Genomic DNA, 24,949 nt, shown 5'->3' on the forward strand with positions numbered 1-24,949 from the left:
TATACAAAGAAAATTTTAAAGAACAAAAAAATTATTTATTCTTTAAAAAAAGTAATAATATGACATCTTTACATTGAAATAATAATAATAATAATAATAGTAATAATAACTATTTTTTATGAAGTACTTCAAAAAGTGATAAAGTCTGAGATAAATCCAAGTCTTTTGTGTTTTTTGTACTTGTAGTATTAAGTATGTATTTATTCCTATTAATTATTAAATACTAGAAGAAAAAAAATGTAAGAAGTTTGTTTGCTTATTAAAATATAATAATTATAATTATAATTAAAAATAAAAGTAAAAAATAAAATTATTACTTTAAATAATTTAAGCGTTTAAAAAATGAACACTTCAAATTTTTTATAAATTATAGAATTTAGTTAAATACAAGAATAACACATAGAATGTCTATAGAAATAAAAGTATGTTAAATGAAAATAAATAGGTAGAAAATTTTGAAGAAAAAATTGTGGAGGTTTAGCCAAACAAACTCTACATTAGGTCAATTTACTAACAAATGAAATTACAAAAAATAACAATCATCTAAGTAGATAGTTTATAGAAATTGCATTTCAACAACTTATTCAACTTAGATTGTTTTGATGTGTAGTTGTCTTTTCCTAATATATTCTTGTATATAAATAATGTATGGCTTTTTCAACTTGTCTTGATTTACCTTACTTAATACCTTGCATATTCCTTGCAAATTTCTTAGTCAAAGCAATGTGGTTCAAATCAATATTTTATTTCTACAGTTAAATTATTATGCTTCTATGATTTTGTAAAATAATGATAAGAAAATTATTAAAAAATAATGATAATACAAAATAAATTAGATAAATTTAATTTATAATTAGTAGTTAGAATTTACAACTACGAATTGATTTTTTAGAAGTTCAATTTGAACTTATTCATTGTTGTTATTATTATTATTATTATTATTATTATTATTAAATTTTTTGTATTAAAATATATAAAAATAAACTAATTTTATAGCATTACTTTAAAATATAAATATATAGAGTAAAAATATTTTATTCTAAAATAAGATATAAAGATATGTATATGCTATAAAAAAATCATAGTAATAATATTAAATTAAATATTATATTTTTAATTTAAATTTTTTTATACCTCTTATATTTTCATAGATAAAAAAATTATGGGTTTTTAATTTTTTTATGTTTTAGCATTACATCTATAAAAAAATATTTATTTATAATATTTTATAAAAATAATTTATATTTTTATTGTAAAATCTTGTAATTGTAATTTAAAATATTAATTTATTTTAAATTTTTGATATATATATATATATATTATATAAATATTTAATACATACTAAAAAATTAGTTTTATTTATATTTTGTAGCATAATTATGATTATAATTATTATCTTTTAGTATTTAAATTTTATATTTATATGTTTTTAATTGATACTTATTTTAATAATTCCAAGCTTAGTTAAGATTAGAATTAGGATTGGGCTTAAGCTAGCAATTGGTCCGAAGTCTTAGAAAACCTTGCTTAAGCAAGTTGAGAAAATGTATTTGATCCTTAACTAGGTAGTTGGCTAGGTCTAATTGGCTCCTATCAAGGCAAGGACCAAAATATACCTTAAGATCAAAAAAAGCTTCTTCCATCCATTTCTCAAGTGATATGTTTTTTTGTTTTTTTTTGTTTTTTTGTACCTAATATAATTGTGGTGGTAGATTTTCAGTTGCCTAATTAATAGACTTCAATTAGATGTTGGCTTTTGTCTTTATAATATAAGCCCACATATATAAAAGTAAGTAGAAAGAAAAAAAAAATTAAGATGTTACCTTCTTTTGGGAAAATAACAAATCAAAATTAGTGTTTTAGAAAAGAATTTCTAAAATATAAACATGTATATAAAAAATAATAAACACAAATATTATCAAAGTTAAAATAAATAATCAAAATATAAATATAAATATATTTATTATTATAATAATTTTCTATTTTATTCTTAATTTTAATTATATTTTTTACTTTAAAATTAGATCTTAATTTTTTCTTTTAAATTATTTTATTTTATTTAAACTGATAATCTCATTTTTTTTCTTTTTTCAATAGCTTTTTCTTCTTTAATTAGAAATCTGATTTTTATTTATATTTTTATCCAAAATACATATATTTTTTATAGAAGAATTACTTAATCTTCTTTTGCTATATCATTTAAAAATATATTTTTTTCTACTATAATATTATAATTTTTTTCTTTAAATTATATAAATATTTATTTAAAAGACATGTTGAATAACTTCTCTATTATTTTTTATTTTTTAAAAAAAATATTTTTACTAAAAATATTCTTTATTATTATAAATTTGATGTATCTTGCATTTTCAAAATCTCACAAGTTTAAAGTTATCACACGTTTAAAACAATGTTTATTGAAATTCACTTATCAAGTAGAAAACTTGACAATAATTTACAATGAAATCTCCATCTTATGAGAAACCTTTTATAATAAAATTTCTATAATAAGTACAAAATATAAATTAATAAAAATTATAAAAATAAATATAATCAAAAAATAATATTTTAAAATAAAAACATTGTTTAAGAATATAAATAAAAAGAGATTTGATTTTAAACTAATAATATGTCTTTTATTAAAGAAGTTGTAATATGTATATATATATATATATATATATATATATATAAGTCGAGACAATTAATAGTTATTAATTTTTAATAAATATTATATTAATATTATTATTGGATTAATAACTATTAATATTTATTAATTAGTAGTTAGAAAATTAATAGTTATTAATAACTATTATGCTAATAGTTCTTTTAGAATTTTTACTTCATGTTTTTTTGGTAATAATATTACACTAAATTTTCTAAGTATAAAGCCAATGAAATAAAACTTACTAAATTGAATCTATCTTTAAAATTTATTACTTCTTATACAATAACTTAAATATAAAGATCTCCTCAATATGGTAGTTTATGAATTAATTTTAAAACATATACTGATTTTTTATATTTTTATTCTTAATATATATTTTAAGTAATTTTAATGTATTTTTTTAATATTTTATAAAAACGACATCTTAATTTGGATAATTAACAATATCAAAAAACTTTTAAAATATTAGTTGTTTAATAGTTTATATTTTGAGGTATACAAATATATATAGGGAGTTGACAAAGCCACACCCCAACGTTGTTAAAACCATGTCCTCAAACCATGTGATGATTAATTTTGGAGGATATGGAAGAAGAGATGAACATAGGGTGCTTGGAATGGAGACTAGGAATGGGGAGACAAGGGACATGGAAGAAGGGATGAAGACAACAAATGGATAGAATTGATCATAAAATGGTAATGTGAAGTGTGGCTTTAACAACCATATATATATATATATATATATATTAAATGACCTATCTATTTACTAAATCAACCTATCCTATCACAACCATCATTAGAAAAAATGATCATCTCCAAAAACTATCATTACAATCATGGTACCTATATCTACAACCCTTGTTCTCCATAATAGGGTGGATCGATTTAATAAATGGGTTGGTCATTTTAACATTTATATATAGATATATATATATATATATATATTTAAAACTATTTCTTATAAAACTTATTAAATTTCCATAAAAACCACATCTTACAAATTGTTTAATATTTTTTTAGAAAATAACATTATTCATGCCATGTAAGAAATAAATGCATTTTATCTTACATTTTCTCTTTCAAGAATAAAGATGTCCGATTTCGCACCAGACAACACCCATCGTTAGATGACTCTATTTTACATTTTCAACAACTTTCAATTTCATTATCTTGTATCATTGTTTGGCCATTATCAACAGAATCGGATTTTTAACCAATCACGTTCTTGAAGAATTGAACGAAGATTTAAAAATCAATTCCAAGTATGCCATAGAACAAGCACACTATTGTTGAGGACCCAATAGGTGGTGCAGGAGCTAGACCCGTGCTTCGATCTCGGGTAGGGCACGGGTGAACCGTTCCGTAAACCCTAAAATTCGATCTCCTATCTACTTAATGGTGCGAGAAGACAACATAACCATTCTCCGGGATGCGGCTCTGAGTCCCTTTCTCTTGCAGTTGTGGAGTTGTGGGTGTCTAAGGCACTTGAGCCATAGACATTTTCTGATGACCACCGCATAGTTGAGCTCCCGGACGAGTACTCTTAGTCGCCGATCTGTTTCGTGAAGACTGTATTAACTTGGAGGTGGCTGTGTATTCTCAAGCAGCTTGCACACAAACCCTTAGTGGAATCAGTCTCTACAGGGATCGAGTTCAAGGACTCCGTGATTCTTAATCTCATGCTCGTAGGGTTCCATGTCTTTCCGTGTGTTATGTTTACCTTGGTTGGACATTACCTTCAATGGGTAGTGCTGTTAAGTGTGAAATGAGGAATAATTGTTTCCCTATTGGTTTGACTGCCGCTATGATGGCGTATTATTGCTTCAAACTTTCTGATCACTCTGATGGTCTCCTGTTTCGTAGCTTGTGCCGAGGTACAGATCCTTGCCTGGGTGTGTTGTAAGGCGTGAGATGAGGAATAATTGTTTCCCTATTGGTTTGACTGCCGCAATGATGGCCTTTATTGCTTCAAACTTTCTGATCGCGCTGTTTTTACCAGTTTCAAATAAGGTGTCGAGATAGGTTATGTCGTCAGTCGGGTGTTCGAAGTGTGAGATGAGGAGTCATATTCCTTTTGGTTTGACTGCCGCAATGATGGCATCTTATTGCTTCAAACTTTCTGATCATTTCTTCAGGTTGATGACACTTTGTAGGCTTACTTATTGGTTTTATTTTATGGTCTGGTTAAGGATCTGTGGCCTAGGAACCTGGTGGTACAATTCCTCTTCCAATTATCCGTATTCTATGACAGACGAATTGAACTTACTTGGAAACTTTTTTGACTGCACCTGAAATGCCGTGTAGATGCTCTAAGCCATACATTTAACTTCTCAGCCTCTCATCCACAGCGCTGTTGGAAGCGTTTTGCACAGTACCTAGTACCCGAGTTGGCAACGAATCTCGATAAGCTTGAACCACACTGGTACTCGTTTCAACGGCGAAGGCAAAGTGAAAAGATGATTTACAGTTTCCCTATTGGTTTGATTGCCGCAATGATGGCTTTTTATTTAACTGCCTGATCACTTTGCCGCTGTGTGTGGACATGGGTGAGTTACTCAGTGCTCTCGTACGAAACCATCTGATTCTGATTAGTCTCTTGAACAGTCGTGAGATGTCGTATTCCTTGAGTGCGTTCTTTATAAAAGTGGCAAACTTGATGAAATTTAACTGGGTATAATGCTGCAAAATTTAAGTAAACACCCAAGTAAAATAAATTATATTATGAACACTAAATAAATTTTGAAATGTGTATAAAGGTTTTCTGAAATTCTGTTGCGACAAGCTTGAGAGTTCTTTTAGTTGTTCCCTTCACTGTGTGACAATGAACATAAGTAACTTGTTACAGAACATGTAACTTTGAATGATTGCCACAAGGTACGAAATGTATGTTTCGTTGAAAATATCCATCAGCTCCTTACCGATTTTCAACCAGTTTTAAATGAGCTTGGATATGAAACATCGACTTTCTGTTTGAGAGTGGCCTGAAAGGAGGACTGGGTCAATAGCTGATAATACTCGACTTTTCATTGCCTAGAACGACCTAACACAAAACCATGTTTTCTATTTGAAATAATTAGCAATACTACCAAGGACCAGAAATCCTTTCTGTAAATAATCTTTACCATGAAATCTAGTAAGATCGCGTATGAAACAGGCATTCAAGCTCTGACAAATATAATGGGAAAAAAAACAAGAAAAAAAGAAATCTAGCAGATTTTGGATGTATTTACAGAGTAATTGTGAGCCGTCTTCTTCTAGCTATAACTCAAATCTGAAATCCTCAATCCTCCATTGCTCGCACAAGTTGCGACCCGCATGCTTTTCCCGGTCACTAATTCGCCATAATTTCAACAGATGAGAATCGACACTGCAAGATTGTCTTCCGCAGGAGGAAAAGTCAGTCTGCTTCTTTTCAGCAACGTCAGACTCAGTACGATGAGTTTTTACCACTACTTCTCAAGAATGTTCTCCCGAACTCTTTTCAATATCAAACGCAAAGAACTGGTTCATCGACAGCGGGCTGTTTTCGTATTGGCAAGTTCTCCTCTTCTTGGTTAGCCTCGTGTGCTTTCCAGAGCTGGTCTCGCCCTCTTCATTGGTCTCCTCCAGGGGCTTTGGGATGTTCACCTTGAGCCAAGAACCGCAGGTTTTTTCAGCAAGCCATTTTGCAACTCTTTCGATTTTTCCGTTATAACTGCGATACTTGTAATCATCCCCACCTGACACGTAATAGTACCTACTTACAACATCCAGAGCTCTCTCATCGAAACAAGCCTTCAACCAATCCTGAACGTGGGAAAGTTCCAACACCATCGGAGGGGCTACAGCTATCCACGCATTGTAAAGGGCTTGGCAGATGGGCTTCTCGCAAGTTCTTGGAACAATTGAAGTCAGCTCTTCTGGTTGTGTTTGGTGGTTGCATATGCAACAAGTCTCTTTCATGAACACTAACTGTGCAACCACGTACGTCATCAAGCCTGTTAAGACCTCACCATCTGAAAATTCGTATCCTCTAATGAATCGCTCCTGTACGTCTTGCTTCAGATAATGCCGCACTAGATGAGGTATGTAACACGACAGACCAACTACAGGAGTTTCAACGGCGACTTTACCCTTCCAGGTCACTCCGGAACAAAAAGGCGCACCCTGATCGACAGTGATTCGCACATCGCCTTTAAGGAGATTTTCACGAAAGTTGTTTGCGCCAAGGAAGATCTTCACATAGAGTGGTGATGCGCGAGAGATACCAATTGATAAGGTAGCAATATCCTCTTCCATGAAAGAGCCCACTAGAAATTTCAACTCAATTACGCTGCAGCTAGAAACAATACACAGAAAGAATCCATAAGTCTTCATCCGAACAAGACAAATATTTGATGAGGAGGCAGGTCACTTGCTATGCATCTCGAACAATCTATTCTTATTAGCCGAGAATGTTGCTTTTACTTATGATCTCAATCTATGTTTTTGTTCTTACATTTTTAATGCTGAAGACAAACTTGAGTGTTAACATAGCATATGATTAGTACCTTGATTCACTGAATTTACATGAGCACCACTGGAGAACATTCCCCTCCAAAACTGATTGACGGAGAAAATTGCGAGACAGGCGAGAAATTTCCCGGTCGATTGGATGCTCCTCGGTAACAGTTTGAAGTTTCGCTGTTCGCATCTTGTTCATAGATGAAGCTGCGTTATCATCCGATCCACAAAATGTAAGTCTAGTCCAAACTGAACTTGTACGAAACAGCATCTTTGAAGGGATAGGAATCTGAACCTTAGTCTCTGTGATAAGAGACTTCTAAACTCGTCTTAATGCTGTTTGAGAATTGTTTTTCCTGTATAAAAGATAACACTTATTGAGAGCTGTAGTAAAGTTTACTTGAGCAGTAAAGTTGTGCTCCAATTTAGAAAAATATTTTACCTGATGGGTTAATCTCGTAATCAGTCCAATTTGACGAATTTGAAGATGAGATGCTTGCTAAGCGCTCAAAGACATGCTGTTCCAGTGGTAAATGAAAGTTGTGTTACGAAGTGGATTTGACCTTAAACTGCAACTTTAGTAAATGCCTATCAGGAAAAGAAAATTAACCAAAATGAAAATCGAGGCGAAGACGCTCTATGATGTATCGCACAGTATATTACCTGGTCTGATGAGGAGGAAGATTCTGGAGAGTTTACGTTCAAATTCAGAAAATCATTGATGAATTCGTGTTTTCCAAATGGATCCAGATTTTCCAGCTTTTTTCCCAAACACTCTGCGTCTGAAATTTCAGCACCAAGATCATAGGCGTCATCTTCCACATTTGATTCATTCTTTTGTGATCGCACAATTTCCCAGCTGCTCTCAGAACATGAATCGCCTCCTAAATCACTTTGCCCACAACTACCCACTACTCGTGATAACTTGCACCAGGAATTGGTGTAGTTATCCGAGTCATCGGTGACATTTCCGTCACATTCTGGTAAGATGCCGTCTAACCTGATAGCAAAATCAGATCCAGGACATTCTAAATTGACAGAATGTCCAGCTTCCGAGGACTCTGGCACATCATCCCAATTGAGTGGATGATACTTCAAATTCTCTGGTTTGAAATTTGAATTCACCTCATAACCCTCATCCATGTTCGAGATGCTAGTGTTAACTTCTGCTTTTTCTTCAGCTTCGCTGTTGAGTTTATCCCCTGCATTGGAATACAGAGTCAGGCATTGATACTCTGGAAAGATGTTGAAAGATTACCGACATTCAGAACGTTCCTAACAGTTAGGGCAATGAGATTTGCTTTTACTGTTTAGCATTTTGATTAAACACCTGTTGAAGTCATTGCCTGTTCTGAACCCAAGGTTTCGTCGACAACCTTAAATCGATCTAAAACTCGATGCCATGATCGTTATAAAACTCTTAAAAGTTGCGGTTAGTAATTCAACTCCGTCGTCCTGTCAATCTAAAAGCATAGCGTGTACTGCGGAGTGAACCTAATGCATACCCGACAGCATTCTTGCGCCGGCTTTAGCAACCTCTGATATTGACTCAGCAGCTGCCTGGCATTTACTTCCCGCACAATTTACTTGTCGCCGCAACCATTTCTTGTCGTTTCTCTTTGACTGACCACAATCAAAAACCTGCATTGAAAGAGAAGAGAGGAATTAGATGAGGAAGGAATCGACAAGTCAGTCTCAAACAGTTCGTTCTACGTCTATAACTGGGCGAATACAGCTAACAAGACGTAGACTGAGATTCCGCTACTAGGGGAGAAAGGCAGGGAAGAACCTGTCGGTTTTGGAAGTATCCGTCTTCACAATCAGATTCTTCCCCAACTCGTCGAAGAATTTGTTCTTGGGAGACGTATGCGGCACTAAACGCGAGAATCGCGTCCAACACATCTGAAATGCTGTTTGCATCCTCTAACCCCTTGACACAACTAAGAAACGGTGCACCAAATGCCTTTCCTATCAACTCGGCATGCTTCTTCGATGAGATTGTTCGCCAAGGAGCAGACGAAGTTGATGTTCCTGCCTCCAGAGTAACAGCACACATCACTGAGCAAGTTTTAGCCAAAGAAAAGTTAAGCCAGTGTTCAAAATCGCATGACTTGAACATTGCTGGTTGAGTCAGCATCCAGGTCCTTGGAGATCACAAGTGCAAGAAAGTTACAACTGAGACGCTGATGCATACATTAAAATCTATTCAGCTGTTCACCACATACAAAGTGCAAAGTAGGCGAATGTCCTCCAAACGGGAATGCATACCTTGTGGGTCAAAAAATTCTACGAGAAAATTGTTGAGGTCATCGTCAATATCAAGATTGATTGACCCTTCCCGGCCAAGGGATTTTTTCTCACTCAGACCCAGATTCTCCAACGACGAAGGCAAAAGGGCCTTAGTCCTAAGTAGCTGCACTTGCTCACTGCAGGGCCAAACCTGAAGACGACGGGTCCGATTTGAAAGGAGAAGTGCGACTTGAAATCCAGAATAAGGCACAAGCTCCCAGTCATCCTTCTTTTCGCAACACGCAATGTATCCTGAGGGAGGAGACAATTCCCAAAAAAGCTTTCCAATCTTTATGGTGACATGGCCTTTGGATACTGGCGGAATAGAAATCGCATGGATTAAGTCTTGGTATTCTTCTGATTGTGGGGTGCTTGAAAGTTTTGATATCCAGATTGCAGAGTCTGTGCAAACTGCCTCCTCAACAGTTGCCCAGGATTGCCTGAGAGGGGACATCGTGCCGGAGCCAGATGGGACGTCAATGATTCTTGCCGGACCACCTGGACATATTCCAACGGTACCGGAAACAGTTTTAGAAGACTTTGATTAAGTTCTGGTCCTAAACATATTAATCAGTTGAACCCTGAGCTACAACGATGTCGAGCTTCCATTCTACAGTATCGCTCTTAAAAAGCACAAGAAACACTTAAATTATGCTGAACCACGCTCCGTTTCATTATAAATAAACAATCAGGTTCCACAAATCTTATCAGTTAAGAGAGTTCATGGAATACGCGGATTAATGTTCTCCAAGATAGATTAAATTTGACAACATAATATCCTCCGGATAAACAATATAAACAGATTTGCAACAGGGTCACATAGCAAAGTCGCGCGGCAATATGAAGATATTATCCAGGCCACAAAGTCATGAACATTAGACACATTCTTCAGCTCACAACCAGGTTGTATACTATCTGGTAACATGCAAAGGATATGTTGTTGCAGGCAGAGTTAAAACCCTGATCATCCAAATGTAGAACGGAACAATGGAAAAATCCATCTCTGCAACCACCAATTCGCACATAGGACTCGCTCTCAGATAGTCAAATCCCGAGTCTATTCCCATTATGCATATCTACTAAACACCTTTACATTAATTCCTCGACAATTACATGCCTTTTTCTGTCTAGAACATCTCCATAGTTACACTTCGGTAACGAAAATAAACAGACACACACTCCGCAAATTAGCAAACTTGAGAATCTTGAATCACATCCATGCTAACCAACAATTCTACAGCTTCGAACATCACAAGTGGACAACGTGGACTGGTAGAGGCACCCTATAATTACGACGAACCATGTAACGCGTACCCCTTTATCACTCTGCGATCCATCTTTTCCCTTTCGACTCCATCCTAAAACTCAAGCTACAGCATTCGACGTAGCATAAACGAATAGGAAGAGTCGACAATGCTCGAAATTGACAAACCGACATGATACCGACAAAAAAAATTAAAAACCAAGCATGTATCTCCGACTTGATATCCACCGATCTCCACTTGCTCATCCTGCACATTACCAGTGAAAAACGAAAACCGCGGCGCTGAATTCCAAAAGCTAGATACCCCTGCTACACCGCGTCTTGAAAACTCCGGCAATTCAAGAAGCTCCCGTCGCCTCTACCAAACCAATTAGAAAACATTCACACTACTCCGTCCTGATGAAGTTCCCGAAATCTTCATTAACTACAGCGACCGCGTCATGAGAAGGGCTCAGGTAACGAGACGCAACACTCGATCTCACAAGGGGTCGTCCATTTGGCACAGAATTGTTCGCCTGTCGCACTCTTCAGCAACTATGGCAAACGTGCTCTCACTCCTCTCGCTCTCTCGCTATTCGCTCTCTCTCACACACACACACCTAAGAAGGTTGCAATGTTTATGAAAGCTCTCCAGCATGAATCTACACTATGAGAATCGACGTGGAATTGAGGAATAACTCGAATTCATTCATAGTGCGGAGATATGTCTTTCGTGCAGACAAGTACCAACGAAGGCAAGCAGCTTTAGGGGCGCCTCAGCACACTGCGGCCGAAGGGGAGCGTGCGCAGTCATAGGGATAAGCAACATGGATGAATAAGTTCATCCAAGATAGTTTGCTTCTGGAGACAAATCATACTTATCTCGTTCGATTAAATTAATTGTCATCCAACTATCGATGAATCTGGACCTCTGGTAAAGCATCAAGGAATCCTGTGTGGGAACGGAGAACATTATCAAGGGAACTAAAATTGGCGGTATAGACCGCGGCTTTGGGCCCCTCTTTACCTTAACGATGCCGACAAATGGCGGGTTCGACATAAATTACAGACATGTTTAGGAGGGAGGGGGGGGTCAAAATAGCCCAATCAGAACATGACACTTTTCTAAATAGTTCCGTAGGGTGGAAGCAATGGCGTATTCCTTCTTTACACTTTTTTATGATAATTGTACTGCATGATCGTTGTATTGTATGATCATTTAGTGGATTATGTATTGTATGATCATTTAGTGGATTATGTATTGTATGATCATAATCCACTAAATGGGTTATTTTACAACAAAAACTCAGTGAACAGGTTTTTGTTCCTTTTGTGTCTATTTCTTTTCGTTCTTTCCATTTTCTCTGTTTCTTTATCTCCTCCTACTTTGATACATATGAAAACATGGATACATACATACATACATTCATACATTAAAGTCTATTTTGATCATTGTGGTTGATATTTAGCCACTTGGGCAGTAATCCAATCTTTCCAACAGTGAAAAAGTGTGTTGAAAATTGTAAAAAGTTGAAGCCATAAGATTGAACTACTGTTCACTTTGAAGAAATTTCACATTCAGTAAACATGTCAATGGTAACATATAGCTCAATAAATACAATTTTGACATCAAAGTGGTTAGCCAAAAGTTAATAAAAACTTGTGATTAGAAAGTAATTAGCACAATACCCTTATGCCATATCAAATGTACAAACAATTGTACATTCCACATTTGATACCATATTTTGTATGTGCATTTGAAGATGTTCTTTTGGAGTGTTTTTTTCCAAGTCTTTTGTAGGACAGACAAGATTGATAAGTGTGTCATATACCCTATTAATGACTTGTTTGCAACCAACATGATTGGTATGAGTGCAATGTGTTCGATCTTTGCTTTGTTTTTTTTTAAGAAAGTGGAAGAGATGAAGTTGACTGCCTTGGAATTGACCAAGTCTCAGCAATTTGGGAATGCGAGGAGCATGAGACCCAAAGAAACCCTCCCTCCAAATAATTTAATCATTAATCAATGGGAAAAATTTGGCTGTCATGGGTTCCCCACCTTTTGAAAAGCTGGGCACATGTGCTTGACTTTTTGGATCTCCACACAGTTTTAAAGTATGCACAATTGCATTATTGCACTATGACATCAATCAACATATTTATAGTAGAGATAGATAAGCAAAGATTAGTTTGACAAGGAAGTTGGAGATGGCTGGAAAAATGGTTAATTTTTTTCACATGGTTCAGCTACACTTGAGTATTTCTGTTCATTTAAATTTGGAAGTGCTTATGAAATTGAGACTCAAAAATTAGGAATGTATGTATGTGTAGTATGTATTCATGCAACAAAGTATTTGATTTAGAACTGTAGAGTGTTGTAAAACACAAAACAGAATGTAATGTACTATGCAGAGTGAAGGAGGTGATGGGATTCCAAGGATTCCTCTCATGACTAGTAGAAAAAGTGGTCCTAGAAACTTTGTTTTTTTGGTGGGAGACAAAAGACTACACTGTTTGAATGAGAGGAAGGTTCAAAAAGACCTCTCCCTGTAGCAGGTTATTATCTCCACACGTTCAGCAGGATTAGAAAAAAAATCCTCCCTCGTGGCAGATTATTTTCTATACGGATTTTCCCAGAGTCAAGTGCTCCTTCTCGCATTCTCCCAACTAGATTCTTCGTTCAGTTCTTATTCTCAGCAGCTTCCACAATCAAGAACTGATGATTTCGAAGAATAAAGAATTCTCTGAAATTCGAACCACCGAATTGAAGTAGGTGCTACTCAAAGCAAATGATGCTTGACCTGCATGGATAGTATGCTTTGAATCCAACGTGTAATTAGTATAATAGAAAGCTTGTGACCGAAGGAAGATGCACTATTCCCCGAGTCTTATATACAATAAAAACAAAAAAAAAATGCATGAAATTTCGTTTACAACTTAAGAAAAATTCATTCTTATTCTATAATTCGACCCTGGTAGTTAGTTGGATAGCAACGCCAGGCGTATCGTGCACTCCAGCGACTCAGCGACAGCATTGCAAGGCTCCCCTCAACAAGTGCGAGTATCTTATATCCCTGGATGAAGATGGACGCAGATGAGTGACAGATTGTTTTGTACAATGAGGAAGAGAGATGATCAGCACCTTTGTAATGAAGACTTGCAACAGTGCCTGATTCGGGATACTCAAAGATTTTGATGTTCTAGTTTGAGCATTGTGCTTGGTCGATGATCCGAGTCAAGGGTTGAGTTCCGCACAGGTGGAAGACGACTGTGATAGTTGTGTACCATTGAGTGGCCTCGCGCCAGTAAAATCCTCATGAAATGGGTTAACACAGTGGCCATCTTAAAATGATGATAGCCCAGGTCTTTACAGCGCTGCCGAAATTGAAGTCCTGAAGGTTTGCTTAGAACATGTAACTCAGTTTCTCCGGAGTTATGCGATCGCGGTTGCATGGACATGGTGGTAACTGAACTTGTGCTTCGCTTCTGCGCCTCCAGATCCGGTGTAGAAGAACTTCTGAAGCCATGTTGTTGTCACTTCGAACGACAGCCAAAAAACATTGGGAGTAACATTCGTAACTTGGGTCGAGTTTTCGCCTCTTTACGTTCACTAGCAAGTCTTGTAAGGCAGAAGAGGGCAGTGGAATGGTCGATGCAACTTGCAAGTTCAGCCTCAACCCATGTGAGCTGATATTTCTACAATTTTTGATGTCCAATATAAACAGTGAAAACGCACTCTGTCCATCGGAAGAATCGAGATGTCGATGCCATTGGAGGTTACTCGTTACCATGTTATTGATCACCTATTCCGAGCTCCAGCAGAGCTCCAGCTTCTCACACGTTTGGCTGTGTTAGTTGTCATTCCCATGTGCCATGCGTGACTGCATATGCACCACCGATTTCTCTGTGCAAGGAGCTTTGTCCACGAGCATTAAGTAGCCTATCGCTTGAGCCATCCAGGACTAGAGGGAGGGTTTGATGGAGCCCTGGTGCATCATGGGCAATGAAAGTCTGGCACCGCCACCTGGTTTTCTGGGCCTTCTGAGCTGTGGCAGGTCTCATTGAAGTCAAGAAAAAGATAAATATCGTAATCGTTGTTTTCTCCACAGTTCCTGCCGAGTAGATAGACTTATGTGAACGTACTGTCACGCCGAGATGGTATAAAGAACCTGACAATCCTGACGCAGTCCGTACAACTTAACGCCCCTCTGCAGTAAATCCTTCACTACTTCCCAGGGAAGTACTTTTCGACCGCTTCTGGTTCTTATGTGTCGGTCTATTTCGCTTCTGCAGAGTTGATGAATACCTATCTTACAATCTTTAGAACCTTACAGTGGTCCAGTCAAGTTCAGTATAATATTAGGTGTACTGAATTTGTTTAAGTTTCACGTTCTTCTTCTCTATATCTTTGCGGTTACATATTCAGTCCTGCTCCAAGGATGAGGCAGTAAAAGTTGCAGTCTCCGCAACAAGGGGTACACACGGCATGCCATCTTAGGGCAAAGTTGCGGAACAGGCAGCACTTATTTTGCGAAACGCTAATACCCCACATCTCCCGGTTAGCGAGTTCTCTTTCGCGACTCCAGTAGTCTCTGACCCGCATAAAAAATTAAAATAACACTGCAATAGAGTCATCCAGCACAGATATCGTATTGTTTTGGAGATGTGCACCTCAGAGCGCGGCTTCACACGCCATGTTATTCTTCCCTTCATTGCTCTCACAGCAAATCGCAGCAAAATCCCGACTTCTGTTCTGGGCAGGGTGGTGCAGCATCGACATGTGAAATCAAGCTTTGCGGACGGAGACGCGTTTCCCTCTATCAAGCCCCTATAATCTAATTTTCACTTGACCACACCAAAGTCTCATAGATACGATTTGTATCTCATCAAATCTCTACGCGCTGCACTGGATGTGCTGTCCAACATCCGCGAATTTTCCCCGAATCGTGGCTCCACTCATCCCTGCTGTCGGCGCCAACGCTTAACTGTTGATCTGCTCAATGCTTACGATAGCGTCGCGAAAACCGACAGTGATTGTGTCCTCGAACTCCATCGAACGGCACTTTGGCAAAAGGATAAACCAACTGATGCTGCCACGATTCCTGTGGACAGTTTGAGAGAATAATCAAGGAACCAAAATAAAAGGAACTTACTTATTCGATGCGACTGTAAACTCGCAGACTTAAATGCAGTAGATTAGGACCTGAGTATTCCGCACTAAGTCCGGATCTCAGTTCATCCATAATATTGATCATCTAGTGTAGATGATAAGTAGGGATGGATGTTCCAACTCAGTCTGCACAGAAGCAACGGCAGAAGGTCTCAAGTTTTGGAACAAGAGTGGATTGCGATGCACCTTCGAAGCAGACTCGCCCCACCTTGGTTGCAGCTTCGTCGCAGCTTCCCCGTAGCTTCGTTGTAGCTTCGCCATCCTTCCCAACTTGAAGAGTAATCACGACGTGTTTTCTCGCTATGAAGTGTTCAAGCGGAAAGTGGCATCCTCATACTGCCCAGTTGCTAATATTATTAAATGATATCTTTCAAACCAGATACTCTTATTTTCTTTCAGAAAAAATAATATTTGTGGAGGTTTGTTACATCAATGAAATAAAAATAAAAAATAAAAACAACAGTTTTATTGGAGAACAGAAGAAAATTTGGATAATATATTTGAAAGATATTAAGAGGGCACATAGTTGTTTTCATTCCAACGTTTTAAACAAATCAAGTTTCACATTGAGTATATTCCATGATATTGTAAACTAATCAAAAACTTTAAAGTGTTATTTTTTGCACAAAGGAATTTCAAATATATATACACACACACACATATATATATATATATATAGCATAGTGAATAATTGTTGTTATTCCCCGGGCTCTCAATTTTAATATTTGATTCAAATCTCACTGAATTCAGAACATGTTACTATCATGAACATATGTATTTATTCCAATAATTATTTATATGATTAGGAAAAAGTAGGTAAATGTAGATTAATTTCATAATATCTTCTAAAAAAGCTTCCTAGAAGCTTCATAGATGTAGTTTTGATTTTACACGTGTTTGTGATTGCTTGATAGGTTAGAAACTTGATCAATAAATTAATCATATATTGGTAGCTTGTGGAATTAGTTAATTATATAGATCACATATAGAAAACTTGCTTTATAAGTTAAAATATGTATCTTACAGAGTCAACACATATTGGAGGTTCTCTAAAACATTGCTATGTTATCATATTGCATAAAGTTTTGCTTAAGAATGCATCAGACACCTATTAAATTGAAGAAAATCTCTAAAAACTCCTCGGATGTTGGTTGGCCTCCTACTTCAATCTGAATGTTGAACTTCTAATACAAATATCTCTCATTTGAACTATTGATTTTTTTTCTCAAATTTCACTTAAACTATTGAAAATCAAGTCTAGTCTCAAAAAAAAAAAAAAAAAAAAAAAAAAAAAAACTTTAATCCAATTTATAGATTGCTAAAGATCTTAAAAATACTCATTAACCCTTAGATTCTTATTTTTGAGACCTCAAACTACAAAACCTTTTATATACTTTGATCTAATTTTTTGATTGACTTTAAATTTACAACACACATCAAGTACAATTATACCCATCAATCTACGAAATTATACTCATAGATTTGTTACAAACTCCCAAATTTGGTTAAATAGTCGATCTTATTTTATTTTATAAGAATCCAAGTTATCCAAAACAACCTTGATTTTATAAAGTTCTTACAAAGTCATTACAAATCCAAATCACACAAAGTTAATTCTCATAGAAATTCTATTAAGTTTGCTCTCAAATCCCACCCTCCAATCTAGAAAAGAATCCCAAAGTCACCATAGATGTATGGTTTTATGCTTTAAGATCTGATTTTGACCTTGATTGACAACTGGTCCTCTCCAAGTATCAATTCTTGGCTTCTTGAGGTAAAATTTACTAAAATCTATTCTTAACTCCTTTCTATACATATCTATATTGTTTAATTCTTAAATCTACTTTATTTTGGATTATTTATGATCCTACAAAGTAAGTAGAAGCATATTTTGTAAAAAAGCAACAATAACACCATTTTATTTATTATCTTTTTAACTATTACCTATTTTTTAAGATAATTTGCTATAATATTTTAAAATAAGATCTTCTATAATATAATGTTTTCTTCTTTCTTTCATTCATTAGCCATATTACATCACAACAACATAGCTCTTAGTTAGGTAATATATATGGAGGTAGTAGTGAAGCCTTCTTCACTCTTATTAATGCCTTTCTAATCCTTAGTCTTATTTCAAGACTTTCTATTCTTCTTGTCTTTGGCAATAGCCATTCTAGTTCAATATATTACTATCTTTGAGTGATTTTTTAATCTTTTTGAGTGACACAAAAACATATTAAAGATTGTATACTTTAAAATTCATATTTTTGATAATTATTACACTTCACATTCCAACAAAATTGCTCAACTCAACCCACAATCTATGTTAGAGGATAGTGGTCTTTTTGTATAGCTTGATATACAAAATCCAAAACGTAGGCATGCTTACTAAGACTATTCGAATAACAAAGGATCTGGATTAGTATGAACTCAACAATAATATGGAGTACATTAAAGAGGAAGAATAAAAAAGAACATTATACATTGATTGGCACATGATACAATCTCCTAAACTCTAATAAAATTAGCTATTAAATTTACACAAGAATATTATGTCTTTCATGTAATGACAGGCCACAAGAAAGAACAAGTGAGAAAAGATGAGACTTATGATGCATTTGATTCATTAAAAAATTTTACACCTGTATGTCAATCTGGACATTGAATAATTGGAGTCTAAATTGGGCCACTGGAATTGTGTCCAAGGCTTAAGGTCATAAGTCACCAAGTTTTTGTAAAGGATTTAGTGCTCTAATTTAGTTTTTAAAAAAGTATTTATATATTGTTAACAATACTTGATACATCATTGATGGAACAAATCTCTTTTTTTATGATTTTATACAAGTATTCTTTTTATCATTAGTGGCTCTCCTCCTCCTCGCCTTTCGTTCTTTTTCTTTCTCTTTCTTATTCCTCAAGTTCCACCACTAGATTATTCTTGATGGCACTTGCATTCCATAAACTGCATTGATCCTTGTTATCTTGGGCCACCTCTTTTATGGTAGTTGATAATTGATTCTATTATATATGATATGAGATGTATTTATTCAAATAGTCCTTTTCATACAGGATTGGATTTGAGTGTGAATGTCATGACATTTTACAGAGAGCTTTCAAAATATTTGTCAAGAGATTAAGCACTTCTGGGAACGTAAGCATATTTTTGGTAGGCAAAAACATGGAAAAAATATCTTTTGGATTGTTGAAATTTTTCAATAATGTGAACTTGGATATCAAGCAGGTGCATCAAATCCATTGTCAACCTTGAGAAATTCAATTTTATAACAACAAAGATGTAACAAAACTTATAAAGTGCAAAAATCCAGCTGCTCATTTTTACTCAACATCTCTCACAATTGAGACATTGCAAGAATCTTGTATAATGGGCAATGTAGCAGTAGCACTCAGATTTTGCTAAGAGTTTTGTTCAATTGAAATGCTTTCAATACATGGTCCTTGCTTCAAATAAACCACCATCATTGTGCTCTCATTTCTATATAGGATTAAGTTATAGAATAGAGTGATATTATTGAGGTGCAAAGTATGGTAATATTCACAACTAGATTTGAATCAAATATCAAAACTGGAAGTTGGGGGGAGAATGACAATTACTCACTACACAAGATTGAGAACAAGGAGGGATTGAGACATCATTTGAAAATTTGGGTAATGCAAGGAACAAAGATGGGAGACGAAGGGGGTCCAATGATGGTTAAGATAGAGTGGGTCACTTTAATAAAAATTTGAATTGCTTTATCATACCCATATATGAACATATATATATATATATATATATATATACTGACCAATTAATGGGAGGAGTACATTCACAGCCGTTTCACAAAGACTGTTTTATCAGTATTAATGTTATTGGACGAGAAGTTACAACTTCACGAATTCATTCGTCCAAACGGATACGCCTATTCATATATGTTCATTCATCTCTTGTGAAATCGACGCCGCAGTGGCTGCTCAGCGGGACTGATCACTGCAAAGGCGAAGTCCGCGGCGCCATTGCGGCCAGGAGATTGTCAGGCTGCTCTTGTTGCATTCGCTGGTGCTCTGTCGTCTCTCTGCACTTCAATCATCTCATCGGTGGGTCGCCGAGTCAGAGCTTGTCCTCATAACACTCCTCTTCCCGCTCCAACACACGCATTTCAGAAATCATCGTCAAGGCCATGCTCACCAGCTCACAACTGATCGTTCTGAACTGTCGAGCAGCTGTGGACTGTTTCTGCGCCACCTGAGCCCTTGCGCAACTTGTGCATCACCTGGAAGCCTCATATGAACATTGTTTTAAGCTTTTTAGGGGTCTCTTCTTCGCGTACATCCGTCCCTGGTTTGAATGCTGGTGTTGTCGACGCAGTATTTCCTGCACTTAGACTTCTGCATTGAGTTAGTTTGAGGTCGTGGTTTCATCACCTCTGGGGTTTCTTTTAGTTGGAGACTGAAGGCTGCAGTGTATTGGAAGTGTACTCCGACCTGTCTATTGGGCTGCAGGGAGAGCTTTTCGTTGCATTGCACAGTATTGTGAAATTAAGTACAAGTAGCAGTGGACAAGCGACCTTGGAGGGAGGTTGCAAATGGGAGCCCTGGAGTTGCGAGCTGGGGTGCTGATTATCTTCGCCGCTCTATGTTGGGCCACAGCGGGCGTTGTCGACGGTGTCACGTTCACGGAGCAGTTTACTACTTTCTCAACTGATGGTTATCATGTTCAAGTGGCGCCTGATGGCCTGGAGGCTAAGATTGTGCTGGACCAATATGCAGGTGTGGATATTCATAACTTGAACATCCCTTCTCGCTCCAGTGACTAATACGTAAACGCAGCAATGTTTCATTTAGTCACTTTTCAACAGCCGTCAATGTCCATGCCAGGGTTTGTGTCTTTTTAATTTTTTTCTTATCACGAAGTGCACTGAGACAATAGCCTGTTAAGTTGTTCCAAGTCGTTGAGTCTATTCATTTGTTCCACACATTGATTGAACATTCGGGTGATGTGGCCAGCTTCTGGATTTGGATCCAAAAACCAGTATTTGTTTGGAAACATCACAATGAAAATCAAGCTCGTGCCGGGCGACTCTGCTGGCACTGTAACCGCTTACTATGTAAGTCTCTTCTTACATTAACAAGCCCCTGGTTTGAGATGTAAGCTGCAATTTCTTTCGATGTCGTCGATTTCCGAGGAGTGTTTACTATTTTCGAACAACCCTTGGCCCTTCAAGCTTCACTGTGCATGCGTGTTCTCAGTATAAGAATTCAATCATATTCTGTTATGTACGTGGACTTGTTGTTCAGTATCTAATGCATCTGGTTCAATGTGCAGTTGTCGTCTGCCCAACCCAACCACGATGAGCTTGATTTTGAGTTTTTGGGGAACGTCTCTGGGGAGCCCTATGTTTTACAGACCAATATCTTTGCTAATGGCCTTGGTGGTAGGGAGCAACGGATCAATCTGTGGTTTGATCCCACCACGGAGTACCACAGTTACGGTGTTCTATGGAACAGAAAGCAAATCATGTAAGTACTGTAGTTAGTAAGGAAAATCCTTCAATAATTAGCGCTCCGTTTTTAATTTCTTGTCAGGTGAATGTCACTGATTTGTCCAACTGAAAGTATATAATGTCTTGGAAGAAATAATTTGATATGTAGAAATGAAACGACCTTGGTCTCCAAAATGCCACAAAGAGAATGTTAAATTGATGGCTAACGTGTTTCAGTTGTATGAAACTTTTGTTGTCAGGGTTTTTCTTTCCTCATCTGGGAAAATACTTATGCAAGGTGTGGTCGTGGCTTTTTTGAGACGTGGAAAAAGGTTTGCTTACACCTTCGTTGTTCATTTGATGCAGTTTCACAGTTGACAACAAACCAATTCGCCTGTTTAAGAACAATGAAGATATTGGTATTGCATATCCCAAGAGCAAGCCCATGGGTTTATACGCCAGCCTTTGGAATGGCGACAGTTGGGCCACGCAAAATGGTTGGATCAAGACTAACTGGACCCATGCACCATTCATTGTTTCATTCAAAGATTTCAGCACCTTGGATGGTTGCGTGGTGATAAACAATAACACCAGCCCATGCACCACGGTTACTACCTCCCACTGGTGGGAGGATTCAGCCTATCAAATCATCGACCGCAATCAAGCAGAGCAACTCCTGTGGGTAAAAAATAATTATATGGTCTATGACTATTGCACAGATACTAAGAGGTTTCCAACTCCTCCTGTCGAATGTAGCCGTAACGTACCCTTGTTATGATTTTCTGATTGCCTTGCTGTGGGGAAGCATCGTTCTGTCAGTTTGCTAAGCATTTGCAGTGGAAAAATAAGTTCTACACAGTATATGCAAGCGTGCTTGTTTATGAGTATTTTTTACTAGCAAGTCTCGAAGTCATTCCACTACGCAAGATATTGAACTAGACATTCCAGTTCTTCGAGGTTATGAAGGCAGTGGCCGAGAATTTAGACAGGAGTAATTGCATTGAGTTGTTCAGTAATGTGTTGTTCATTAAATTCATTTTTTATACTGAAGTTTTTATTAATTTATATTTTTGACATTAATTATTTATTCATTTACCCTTTCGAGTATGACGAGATATCAGAGGCATTCGGACTACAGTTTTTATTAGTTCGTATTGACTTTAGCTATTGTGTGATTCCGCAAAGTTGGTATTTCATGGTAACCTATGTGGGCTCATCAAATTATGACAAGGATTTGGCTTATTGGTAATGAAGTGAGCCGACACAAGGCAAATCCAACGGCACACATGCCCTCTCAAGCATGGAAACAGTAACCCTAAGATCCAGCAGTTAAGACGAGCTTGGAATCTGAATCATGTACATTTCAGTGTGCTTTATTCTAGGTATTCAACTCTTGGTTACTTCGAGACCCCGCCCTCGCCTCCACATAAGCCATTGTAAAGTCAGTAATGAGCTTTTGTGAGAAACTTTCAAAAGCTCCACATAAAATATACAATGTCAGGGTGAGAAACGGATGCTTCTGAAACTAGATCTACATCTTGCTAACATATCACGAGATGTGCAGAAATATAGGCATCGAATTTGAACAACAATCTTTCAATTCTAGTGTAATCTGGCTTTTCCCTTCAAAATAGCTTTAGCTTAGTGGACCCAAGCTACACAGCTTTGAAACCTTACGCAACTGTCAATCTCTAATTTTTGAGATCGTTAGAAATTCAGGTTTCTGTGAAGTACAAACTTACAATCCGTGGAACTGGAGTTTCTGACACCATGGGTACACCCCATGCTGTGTTAAGATCTAATTCCAACTGCTACCCTTCTCATGACCCCAAATCACATGATCTACCAAATGCTCCCAATAGCAATTTAAGTGTGCAAGCCTCTCCCTCAATAGTTTCCGATCCTCTGCCAATCGCTCCTTGCCCCTGCAAGCTTTCTCACCCTATCCATTGTAAGTCATCGTCGTCCCTTTGTCGACATTGTTTTCGTATCCCCAAACATGGCAAGAAGCGAGGTCACCCTCGGCCACCAGCTACGAAAATATCGGTTTTGGACCCGTAGCCCCAGACGGCAGCAGGAAGGTCCACTGAGATAAATATATATATATATATATATATATATTTATATTTAAACATAAATATATACAAAGAGATCTTAACAATAAATCAAAAAACAATGCAAAATATCAATGTAGTTATATAAATTAAAATACTAAGTTTAAAAATTATAAATAAAATTTATGTATTTTTATCTATATTAAAAAATATAATTTTTATTATTATTTTATTATTTTATTTTATTCATGAATCAACTTAGTTTATATGGTTTTGAAAGTATTTAAATTAATGAATATATTATGATTATTAAATTCTTTTATATTAAATTTTTATTTGATTTAATTAAATTAAAGTAAATCATATTTAGAATTATTAAATAATTAATATATCTTTAAGCCAAAAATTAAATTTTATATTTAAATTCAAAAATTAGTTTAATAAAATGATATCATTCCATAAAATTAAAAAAAAATAATAATGAGTAACTTATTATCTTCTATAAAGATAAATAAATACTAGTCAAAATGAATCCAACTTAAAATTTTAAGATGGTTTATCTTTATAGTGTCTAATACCAATATAAGAAGACCACCTTATTATTTGATTATTGTTCAAGCCTTTATAACTTCATTTAAATAAAATATTTAGATCACCATTGGAGGTGGTTCCTATCTCCAATAATATTATCAAATATTAAGTCTCTTCTAAGATTGTAATACTAAATATATAGTTGATTAAGAAGTCCAAATTTCAAACTTTCAGCTCTTGATAATCCACATACATTTGTAGTGATCTATCTTTTTTCTTTACAAACAAGATAAAAGTTCTTCCTAAAAATTTTAAATAGCATATGAAATTCTTGACAAAGTTCTCATCAATATACTCCTTAAGTTGAGTCGACTTATTTTGTAATAAACTAGAGTTTGGTCCAAATGGTGATTGAGCTCCCTCTTAAAGGTCAATTGAACAATCATAAGGATGATGCTTTGGGAGATTATTTGCATTTTTCTTTTCAAATATACTTTGATCATCTTAATATTGGCTTAAAATTCTATTTGAAGTCTTTCCAACATAAAAAATAGATCTAGCATAAATGACAAAAGATGATCTTTTCTTTTGTAGCATGTATGAAGGCTCTTACATCTACAAAGAAGAATTTGGTTGCACTAGATTTATGACTTTCTACTTGCTTAATAAAATCTTTATGTATGCTCTAAAACTTTTTAGGCCACAAGAAATTCAATCTATCCAAGGATTATATTTTTTTAATCATAATAAATCTAAAATAATTAGATTAAAGAGACATTTAATTATATTAAATATTTCAAAGCTATCATAATAATTTATTGCTATTTATATAGAAATTTTTTTATAGATAATATTTCCAAAAGACAATGGATAAGTATATATGATTTTTACATGCTTTGATTTAATTTTATTTATATAAAATATTTTAGATATTTTAATAAATTTTTCATCTTAAAAACAAATTGAGACTCTTAAATCTAGCAAATCAAAGGCTTTGTGATTTTTAGGTCCTAAAAAAATATCTATTTTATAATA

The 24,949-nt window shown here is 35.6% G+C and overlaps 3 protein-coding genes, 1 long non-coding RNA gene and 4 other non-coding genes across 12 annotated transcripts; 6 read left to right on the forward strand and 2 right to left on the reverse strand.

The window, feature by feature from the left end:
* Nucleotides 1-4,096: 4,096 nt before the first annotated feature.
* LOC149986316 (uncharacterized) lies at nucleotides 4,097-5,322 on the forward strand. The gene is made up of 2 exons (XM_090247287.1): nucleotides 4,097-4,539; nucleotides 4,970-5,322. Exons 1-2 carry the CDS (start codon nucleotides 4,407-4,409, stop codon nucleotides 5,182-5,184), a joined length of 348 nt encoding a protein of 115 aa, XP_090103413.1. The 5' UTR covers nucleotides 4,097-4,406; the 3' UTR covers nucleotides 5,185-5,322.
* LOC112277621 (small nucleolar RNA Z102/R77) lies at nucleotides 4,424-4,507 on the forward strand. Its single transcript, XR_002968432.1, has one exon. It is a non-coding gene; the product is annotated as a small nucleolar RNA Z102/R77 (small nucleolar RNA).
* LOC112277623 (small nucleolar RNA Z102/R77) lies at nucleotides 4,570-4,652 on the forward strand. The gene has a single exon (XR_002968434.1). It is a non-coding gene; the product is annotated as a small nucleolar RNA Z102/R77 (small nucleolar RNA).
* LOC112277624 (small nucleolar RNA Z102/R77) lies at nucleotides 4,714-4,794 on the forward strand. Its single transcript, XR_002968435.1, has one exon. It is a non-coding gene; the product is annotated as a small nucleolar RNA Z102/R77 (small nucleolar RNA).
* Nucleotides 5,112-5,190, forward strand: LOC112277622 (small nucleolar RNA Z102/R77). The gene has a single exon (XR_002968433.1). It is a non-coding gene; the product is annotated as a small nucleolar RNA Z102/R77 (small nucleolar RNA).
* A 518-nt stretch (nucleotides 5,323-5,840) lies between the features above and the next one.
* Nucleotides 5,841-11,430, reverse strand: LOC112277374 (uncharacterized). 5 transcript variants are annotated; one of them, XM_090247286.1, is made up of 8 exons: nucleotides 10,959-11,430; nucleotides 9,416-9,934; nucleotides 8,937-9,178; nucleotides 8,653-8,788; nucleotides 7,811-8,349; nucleotides 7,590-7,665; nucleotides 7,195-7,354; nucleotides 5,841-6,977 (listed from the first exon to the last, which is right to left on the reverse strand). In XM_090247286.1, the coding sequence occupies exons 2-8, from the start codon at nucleotides 9,888-9,890 to the stop codon at nucleotides 6,122-6,124; spliced, it is 2,484 nt and encodes an 827-aa protein (XP_090103412.1). In that variant the 5' UTR covers nucleotides 9,891-9,934; nucleotides 10,959-11,430; the 3' UTR covers nucleotides 5,841-6,121. The 5 variants fall into 5 exon arrangements, with proteins under 5 accessions (XP_090103412.1, XP_024365348.1, XP_024365347.1 ...); XM_024509580.3 differs by having other exon boundaries at nucleotides 5,841-6,983; nucleotides 10,959-11,407; XM_024509579.3 differs by having other exon boundaries at nucleotides 8,937-9,205; nucleotides 10,959-11,403.
* A 1,582-nt stretch (nucleotides 11,431-13,012) lies between these two features.
* Nucleotides 13,013-15,662, reverse strand: LOC149986317 (uncharacterized). Its single transcript, XR_016500949.1, has 2 exons — nucleotides 13,822-15,662; nucleotides 13,013-13,480 (listed from the first exon to the last, which is right to left on the reverse strand). It is a non-coding gene; the product is annotated as an uncharacterized LOC149986317 (long non-coding RNA).
* A 4,352-nt stretch (nucleotides 15,663-20,014) lies between these two features.
* LOC112277125 (putative xyloglucan endotransglucosylase/hydrolase protein 5) lies at nucleotides 20,015-22,420 on the forward strand. The gene is made up of 4 exons (XM_024509126.3): nucleotides 20,015-20,616; nucleotides 20,854-20,954; nucleotides 21,173-21,366; nucleotides 21,696-22,420. Exons 1-4 carry the CDS (start codon nucleotides 20,433-20,435, stop codon nucleotides 22,105-22,107), a joined length of 891 nt encoding a protein of 296 aa, XP_024364894.1. The 5' UTR covers nucleotides 20,015-20,432; the 3' UTR covers nucleotides 22,108-22,420.
* Nucleotides 22,421-24,949: the final 2,529 nt, after the last annotated feature.

This window comes from Physcomitrium patens, chromosome 25 (assembly GCF_059467195.1).
Source record: "Physcomitrium patens ecotype Gransden chromosome 25, ASM5946719v1, whole genome shotgun sequence".
In the NCBI taxonomy this organism is placed as follows: Eukaryota; Viridiplantae; Streptophyta; class Bryopsida; order Funariales; family Funariaceae; genus Physcomitrium; species Physcomitrium patens.

Excerpts from the sequence above, each read along its gene's own strand:
- LOC112277125 (XM_024509126.3), top strand. The coding sequence starts at position 20,433 with ATGGGAGCCCTGGAGTTGCGAGCTGGGGTGCTGATTATCTTCGCCGCT. Across the intron at positions 20,955-21,172 it reads GCACTGTAACCGCTTACTAT|TTGTCGTCTGCCCAACCCAA; the intron begins GTAAGTCTCTTC and ends TTCAATGTGCAG. Across the intron at positions 21,367-21,695 it reads TGGAACAGAAAGCAAATCAT|TTTCACAGTTGACAACAAAC; the intron begins GTAAGTACTGTA and ends CATTTGATGCAG.
- LOC112277374 (XM_024509577.3), bottom strand. The coding sequence starts at position 9,890 with ATGTCCCCTCTCAGGCAATCCTGGGCAACTGTTGAGGAGGCAGTTTGC. Across the intron at positions 8,350-8,652 it reads CGGCGCAAGAATGCTGTCGG|GGGATAAACTCAACAGCGAA; the intron begins GTATGCATTAGG and ends ATTCCAATGCAG. Across the intron at positions 7,666-7,810 it reads CTTCCTCCTCATCAGACCAG|CATGTCTTTGAGCGCTTAGC; the intron begins GTAATATACTGT and ends CCACTGGAACAG.
- LOC149986316 (XM_090247287.1), top strand. The coding sequence starts at position 4,407 with ATGGGTAGTGCTGTTAAGTGTGAAATGAGGAATAATTGTTTCCCTATT. Across the intron at positions 4,540-4,969 it reads GTTTCGTAGCTTGTGCCGAG|ATGCTCTAAGCCATACATTT; the intron begins GTACAGATCCTT and ends AATGCCGTGTAG.